Source organism: Pseudoliparis swirei, chromosome 18 (genome assembly GCF_029220125.1).
Source record: "Pseudoliparis swirei isolate HS2019 ecotype Mariana Trench chromosome 18, NWPU_hadal_v1, whole genome shotgun sequence".
Classification (NCBI taxonomy): domain Eukaryota; kingdom Metazoa; phylum Chordata; class Actinopteri; order Perciformes; family Liparidae; genus Pseudoliparis; species Pseudoliparis swirei.
Genome location: NC_079405.1, coordinates 28,779,983 through 28,788,675, shown reverse-complemented (window position 1 = coordinate 28,788,675; position 8,693 = coordinate 28,779,983). Strand labels below are relative to the sequence as shown.

General features: G+C 47.5%; 1 protein-coding gene across 1 annotated transcript; it reads left to right on the top strand.

The window, feature by feature from the left end:
* The first annotated feature begins 6,984 nt into the window (after window positions 1–6,984).
* On the top strand, window positions 6,985–8,693 carry msx1a (muscle segment homeobox 1a). Its single transcript, XM_056437739.1, has 2 exons — window positions 6,985–7,478; window positions 7,634–8,693. The coding sequence occupies exons 1-2, from the start codon at window positions 7,073–7,075 to the stop codon at window positions 8,047–8,049; spliced, it is 822 nt and encodes a 273-aa protein (XP_056293714.1). The 5' UTR covers window positions 6,985–7,072; the 3' UTR covers window positions 8,050–8,693.

The following is an 8,693-nucleotide window of genomic DNA, read 5'->3' as shown; positions in this document are numbered from 1 at the left end:
ACAGACACACAGACACACACACACACACACACATACACAGACACACAGACACATACACACACATACACACACAGACACACACAGACACACACACTCTCACACACATAAGACCACGACCATAAATAAACAACAGAATTTATAACTTTGACTTTTTGTAATCAGACCGCGAGGGAGAAAAATATCTGAGGAACATTTGATGATCTTCTGCTCTCCTCACCACCACCAACAACAACGAGAACAACAACAACAACAACAACAGCCGCCCCCCCCCCCTCCCTCGGCCTGACGGCGGCTGAAGAGACATTAAAAACCTGAAGGCCATTAAAAAGGTGATTTTTCTCCCCGTTTCTGGATCCTGTAGCAATTAATCTGCCCAATTTGATGACGAGAGCCACAAATTAAACAATAAGATCGTCTAATGAGGGGTTAATTATGGGGGGGGGGAGGGGGGAGGTGGGGGGGGCGCCGTACCTCAGTGTCTCCTGCAGACAGCAGAGGAGCCATAAGGAAGACGGAGAGGCTCCTCGGCCATGTGGTCCCGCGCTGATAGGGGACCCCCCCCCCCCCCCCCCATCACAGCTCAGTACCTCCGCCGCGCGGCCCATAAACGGGTCGGCCATAATGGAAAGTGCCAAAATCAATAGCGCTGACAGGCCTTAATTAAATTAAATATGTCTCCCAGGAGAGGGAGGGGCCATGGTGGGAGGAGGGGGGGGGGGGTGCAGGACGTCTGGTGTGTCTGCACCATGTGTGTGTGTTTGTGTTTGTGTTTGTGTGTGTGTGTGTGTGTGTGTCTGCAGCGATGGATATTATTTCATAACCTGGTGCCGGTGACCTTTAGTAATGAGGTTAAACGTGTTTTTATTAAAGCTGCAAACAAACAGCATGATGGCGTCATGGCAACAGGCAGCACAATGCACCAGGGGGGGAGGGGGGGGACGACGACATAACTTGAGACGTGTTCTAGAGGTTGTGTGTTTGTGACTCCTGGTCTGGACTTCGCGGCCCCTCTTGATTCTGGATTCGCTCGCCACAAACAGAAAGGGGGACCCTGCAGTCCTGCAGACCGCCTGCTCCCCGTGGGGTCCCCCCCCCCCTCGGCCCCTCACCCAGAGGACCCCCCAAGGGGAACGTCAGCTGACCAGAGAAGCCCGACTCCTCATCATCTCAGGCTTCTCCCACATCTAAAGGATCAGAGGAGAGTCAGAGAAGGTTCACAGTGTTCCTGTGGTGGGGGGGGGGGGGGGGGGCTCAACCCCCTCTGGATAAACTTGAGTTGCAGACTGTTGAGACTTGTGAGATTAGGATGGAGCCAAGAAACCGACATCCGAAGGCCGCGCAGGCTCGCCGTCCAGCGGGCGGCTTCCCAGACCAGACCCCCGATCCGGACCCCCCCCCCCCCCCCTTGTTGTTTTGCTTCTGCTTCGGCCAGATCTGAGGGTGATGGTTTGCGGTTGATGGTTTACGTCGGCGTGTCACCGGGAGGAGAACCACGCGCTGTAAATCTGTATGATTACATTTAGAATCCTCTCTCTGTCTCCACATCAGAGGTAATAACACCGTCACCTCCACCTCTTTACTCCATATCTCCAGGAAAAAGGGACCCGGTGATAGTTTACAGAGAGGAACGCGGAGGGAAATATTGTTGGAATAAAGAAAAGATAAACACAACAACGGGTAATTATTTGACATGCAGTTAATTATGTATATTACTGTATATCATGCTGGATGTAAAATATAGAAAAAATAATGTGTGTTTTCTCTTTATATTTCAACTATTCATTTATAAAGCAGAAGAATAAAAAATTTAAGAAATAAAATATTTTAAAGGATATTTATTGAAAAATCAAGATAATAATAATTATTCGAATTAGAAATAGAATTATAATAAAGATAATAATAATAATAAACATTATTATTATTATATTATGATAATAATGATATTTATAATAATCATAATAATAATTAAGATTATTATTATTATTATTATTTTGATAAGAATTATATTTATAATAATTATAATAATAAAGATAGTAATTATTATATTATGATAGTAATACTATTTTTAATAATTATTATAATAAAGATGATGGCACACTGCTGTATATTGTTACCGTGGCAACAGCACACATATGGCTGCAGCAGTATTTCTAAAATAAAACTGAACATGTTTTCATTATTCCTGCAATTAGTGCTGCACGCGGGTAAATAAGAGGACGGCGTGTTGATGCCGCACATCATTTCCTCCATCATTAAGCATCTCCGGCGCGAGGAGCCGGAGGAGGAGGAGAACCCGGCTTGTTATTCGCTTATTAAGCATTAATGTGAAACTCTGTTTCTAATCGACGCGCGCACTCGCGTCTGAAGAAGCCAAATGATGACGTGTCTAATAAATCCCGTGATTTGTCATCGTAATCACGGAGCGCGGGTCGTATCATGCAGGCCAGCGGGTTGCAAATGATTTGATGTGTTTCCGGTTTAATGGCGCGAGAGGAATAAAAAGCGATAATTCAATTTCACCGTGATAATAATAACGAAATATGAATGTGGCAAAAAGCGTCAGTTTTATCTAAATTCCGCAGAGAAGTCACGTGAGGAGGGTTTTAAAGTCACGCAGAGGTCAGGGCGCGAGCCACGCGATCCTAATCTGGCCGCGTGCGCGTGTGCGCGTGCGTGTGTGGCAGAAAAACGGAAGAGAACAAATTTATATCAAACTGTTTTTAATATAATAAAAACTCTAGATAAAACAATCCAATAATGTGATTTTAATAATAATTCAATAACAATAAATAGGCCCGTTAATATTGTTTAAAAGGTGTATCATTTAAATATGTTACATTAATTTGGTGGATGTGGAGCTTATTTTTAAAATGTTGTCATAAAACGAACAAAAAGTCATTTAAAACATAACTTTAATCCCTAATCTCGTGCACATCAGTGTAATGCAGTTATAACTCATACTACTCTGAGATATATGAAGCATGGATGTTATTTAAAGCATGTATAGATAATATAAAACAAATATTATATAAAGCATGTATTATTTAAACGGATGTTATTTAAAGCATGTATTATATAAAGCATGTATTCTTTAAAGCACGGAGGTTATTTAAAGCATGTATTATATAAAGCATGTATTCTTTAAAGCATGGATGTTATTTTGGGACCCGGATTGAAAACGCTGCAGCACATTAACCAGTAAAGATGACGCACGCGCACATTGCATTATATATGTCCATCCATTCGATCATAATTATTGTCATTATTTACCTGCTATTATGAAACTGATCCAGTGGCACTTTTAATTTAAAAGGTAATCAAACAAAGCGCGCGACGTGTTTATTTAGTGTTCATTGATATTAAAATATGTCTTCATGTAATACCCCCCCCCCCCGGCCCCCCTTCGCGTGGTGACCGAGTTCATCATCACCTGAGACACATTCCTTCTGCCGGGGGAAGGTGAGGGAGAGGAAGAGTAGTCAGTTCATAGTTCATTAAAACAACAACAACAACAACAACAACAACAACAACAACATATATTTCTGCTTCTTCTTCGAGCTTCATGAAGTCGCTCAGTAGCTTATTATAATATCATATAATATTATATAATTTCATGGATTTATTACTGCTCGAGCTGCTTTGGGTTCAACTGTCGGATTTTCTCTGAAATATTAAAACAATTAAATGTTTTACTAAATTTGCATTCGGTGCTATTTTAATTCTTAGCTTTTTATTTTCATGTTAATTATGAGTTGAAATTCCTCAGTTTAACTCAGGAATAATAATAATGACCGGTATTACAATATTTGAGTTACATATTAGATTACAATATTATTAATAATTATTATTATTAATAATAATAATAATAATAATAATAATGCGTTTTATTTTTATTTCAAAGCTTAAACTCCATTTCTTATTTATGTTGTTTATCTTACAGGTTTTATAGTTATTGTTTTGATGCATTTAAAAAAAATCTTTAAACTTCTTATATTTTTTAATGTAAATCTGATTAAATATGCAAAGTCAGATTCTGCTATTTAATATGCAATTAAACCTGTTAAAAGATATTATGAGCAGTGTTGTTGTTGTTGTTGTTGTTGTTGTTGATGATGTTGGGATTAAAGGGATATAAAGGGGCGTTTTGGACTTTGGACACATACACCAAGTGGACTGGATCCAATGGAGGTTATATATGATGTTTAAGAGGTTATATATGATGTATAAGAGGTTATATATGATGTATTATGAGATGTTATATATGATGTATAAGAGGTTATATATGATGTATTATAAGAGGTTATATATTATAAGAGGTTATATATGATGTGTAAACTCTCATGACAGTCATGTACTCACCACTGAGGGTCCTCTGACGCCGCGGCTCCTTTCATGTCTCCGGGCTGCAGGAGCTCCTGAATCGGGCTAAGACAACTCGGAGCGGGGCCACAATGGCCCTTTGTGTGAGTCCGCCTCCTGACGGGAATCAAAGAGCTGCTCCTCTCTAAATGAACCCTTATGGTAATGGCCTCTTCCGAGGCCTCAAAGGCCCTCAGAGGCCCTCAAAGGCCCTCAGAGGCTCTGTCCGCGATGCTAATTGTCACTAACACTGTCTTCAGATAACCGGAGGCCCCGGGCCCTCCGTCCGGGAAGTCACTCACATCATCCCGCTGCTGATGAAACCGGAAGGAGGTGTTCATCACTAACCGGGTTACCGTCTGTCACCTGGAGCATCACGCCGGGCCCCGGACTACGGAAGCCCCGCGTGGCCCGCAAAGCCCCCAAGAACACGTGATTTACGCGTTTATGTCCAAGTCCACGGCTGCAGGAGAAAACGAGCGCGTTAACAAACTGCGTCTCACGTGCACGATTATGCGTCTCACGTGCACTTTTGTTGTTGAGGAGGAGGAGGAGGGGGGTAAGTGTGCCCCCAAGCAGAGGGGACTTCAGACGGAGACTCTCCGGGGACTTCAAAGCCTCAGCTTCAGGGCTTTAAGTGTTTCCAAACCCGTCGTCTGCACGCGCAGCTTCACACACACACACACACACACACACACACACACACACACACACACACACACACACACACACACACACACACCGGAAGTGCTGCCGAGGAAAACGGTGCATGACGATGAGTGTTCACATTTAATAATCTGTTGTGAAATGATAAAGTTCTTTTTTTTCGGGAGCTGCAGTTTAAATATGCACGTGGGGTCATAACCGGAAATATTTAACATTATATTGACGTTTATTTTATTTTAATCCACTTTAAATGACCACAAGATACTGAATAGATTGACTTCGTCGCGACCTTGTATGCGGATTCCAAAGCATTTGGTGACCGTGAACGCACCACAACAAGTGGGCCCGTTACGAGGCTTTGGGTTGAGGTCGGCGGTGCGGTGCGGGCCACCGGAGGGTTGTTTTAGAACCCCTCAGTGACAGGTAGAGATTATGAGCATGGTGGAGGTCTCACTCCGCGCTGTATTTCAACGCCGTGGTCCTCCTGCAGGATGTAGACCACCAAACGGGTCCGAGACCGGGAGCTGCCGGTCTGGATGCGCATCTCACCCATGGAATCCTTTTTCAGGGAGAAACCCACGACGGCAGCTCGTGTGCGCGGGACCTTCTCCTCCAGAGGAGCCGGCAACACACCGGAATAGAGAGAGAGAGAGAGAGAGAGAGAGAGAGAGAGAGAGAGAGAGAGAGAGAGAGAGAGAGAGAGAGAGAGAGAGAGAGAGAGGGAGAGAGAGAGAGAGAGAGAGAGAGAGAGAGAGAGAGAGAGAGGGAGAGAGGGAGAGAGAGAGAGAGAGAGAGAGAGAGAGAGAGAGAGCGAGAGAGAGACATGGCGTGCGATCCGCTGAGAGAGGAAAAGTCTATTTTTCATGCTGAATGGCTCGAGTGTCCCCGGGCGAGGGCGGGAGGAGCGGGTGAAGGAGCGGGAGGAGGAGGAGGAGGAGGAGGAGGCGCGGTGAAGCTCTCCAAGAGTTCCCCTGGAGCCGCGCGCTTTGATCCGCGCGCTGCTGGCGCCTAAAAACAACATAACTTGTCTGCCCATTAGGGAGACTGACAAATCGTGACAGATTGTTTATGCTTGGCAATTAGCGGCGCGGGCGCGCGCCCGACATCCGACTAAGCGGCTACACGCATACAACCATTTATACAAAATAAAAAGTGAATAGAGTTTCGCGTCTTTAGGTTTATTTATAATGTTTCGGTCTATGGAGTCAAACACACACACACACACACACACACACACACACACACGTGGTGCGTTCACTGCTATGCTGGCAATAAAAAGCCTCTTTAGGGACCCAGATAATGAGAAGGTATGGCAGGTAAATCAATGACAGTCCTGGGTTAAGTCTCTCCTTGGCTCCGCGCTGCCCCCCCCCCCCCCCCCTCGACTCCACATCATTTCTGACTTTAATGGATGTAGTCAAAGGGGAAAGATCCCGGTGATCCCTCCTCCCCCAAGCGCGATAATTATCCCTAAATGACTGCGGAGGCCTGTGTTTGGATCTGATGGGGCCCCGCGGCCCTCCATAAACATAAAGGGGATCACAGTCAACTGTTGTGCAACGCGCGAGACTCCTCCGCACATGGCCGCAGCCAATCACCGCTCAAGGGATGTGAAGAATGTAGGTCAAAATGTTTCAGACTTTATCAAAAGATGGAATTAACGCGATGAGTCATGATGAAGCCCATAAAGCTTCTATTATAACACGCAGTCACGTGGTTCTGTAGAACATCACCGGTTGGATTTGATGGAACATGAAACCCAATAAGAGTTTGTTGTGTTTATGTTCGTGTGAAATTGTTTTAGAAGAAGTAACTTGTTAACTTCCCCACTCGGTTCTCTTTTTTCCTGTGTTTAGACCCGCCCACCTGGCTCCTGATTGGCTGCCTCCCTCCCCGCAGCCTGCCTTATTATAGCCCTGCACTCCAATCCGGTCACATAAACATGAGGATACCGTCACCTTAGGGCGCACCGCGTTACCCCTCTGCTCCGGTCTCCACAGCGCCCTCCTCCTCCCCCTCCTCCTCGCGCGCCGCCGGTCGGACCTGTATGGCACCATCGACCGCCATGTCCGGTCCGAACACTGAAGACCTTCCTCCCCGCTCGGTGCTCGAGATGCAGACCACCGGCCTGAGCTCCGAGGAGCCCGTGAAGCCCAAAGTCGCCATTCTGCCGTTCAGCGTCGAGGCTCTGATGGCGGACCGGAAGCCCAGCAGAGAGGCGGTGTCCCCGGGCGGCGTCCCCGGGACGTCCCGCGCCGCGCTGGTGAAGGGCTTACGGATGGGCTCGTTCGGTAGTCTGGACATCTCCGGTCCCGCGCTGTGCACGAGCTCCTCGTTCTCGGTGGGCGACATCCTGAGCGTGCCCGAGGACGCGCTCATCAAACCGGAGAGCCCGGACAGCAACGAGAGGACGTCCTGGCTCCAGAGTCCCCGCTTCTCCCCCACACCTCCACGTAAGTGTCAGGAATTTAAAAAAACATGAAGTTTCTGACGTGCTTGACGTGTATGGTCGCGCGCGCGCCCGTGTGTGTGTGTGTGTGTGTGTGTGTGTGTGTGTGTGTGTGGACCGGCTGTTAAACGTGTCTTTGTCCCCCTCCTCTTCCTCCAGGAAGGCTGAGTCCTCCTGCCTGTCCCCTCCGAAAGCACAAGACCAACCGGAAGCCCCGGACCCCCTTCACCACGTCCCAGCTGCTGGCCCTGGAGCGGAAGTTCCGGCAGAAGCAGTACCTCTCCATCGCGGAGCGCGCGGAGTTCTCCAGCTCCCTCAACTTGACGGAGACCCAGGTGAAGATCTGGTTCCAGAACCGGAGGGCCAAGGCCAAGCGGCTGCAGGAGGCCGAGCTCGAGAAACTGAAAATGGCAGCGAAGCCCATGCTGCCTCCGGCCTTCGGGATCTCCTTCCCGCTCGGCGCGCACGTGCCCGGCTCCTACGGGTCGCACCTGTTCCAGAGGCACTCGCTGCCGGTGTCCCCGGTGGGACTGTACGCCGCGCACGTCGGATACAGCATGTACCACCTGGCCTGACCGGGACAGCCGAGGACGCGAGAGGGGCCCGGGGACTACTTTCTGGGGCCCGTCTGACAGGTGAGGCGACGCTGGCACCGGACTCAGGGGCCAGGGGCCTCCAAACGGCCCCCCTCCTGGACCTGGAGGTGGACCCGCTCTATGGACCTCGACACACTGCGAAATAATCCCCCAAAAAATGTTAAGGTCGTTTATTCCTGTGGACTAAATTATGATGCCGATCAAGAACGTGTGGAGAGAAAATATGAATTCATAAAACAATCTGACCTTGAGACGCGTAACGACGCATCAAGGTGGAGAGATGCAGGTGGAGAGGCCCGCGCGCACCGGGGAGCAGCAACAGACACATGTTGTTGTGCGTAATGGAGACATAATGCACACAATAAACCCGTGTGCGTGCGTAATGGAGACATAATGCACACAATCAACCCGTGCGTGCGTAATGGAGTGGTGTGTGAGCCGGAGGAGGCGCTCCGTGCTCCTGGAGGAGCAGCAGGAGGTCTGAAGCGCTCCGGCTGCTGTGGGATCGGTTCCCTTCGAAAGGGACGTGGACTGTAAAATAATGTATATTTGAAGAATATCCTCATTTATATTATGAATATATTTGTGACATAACTTAACAATAAATTGTTTATTCTTTTTCA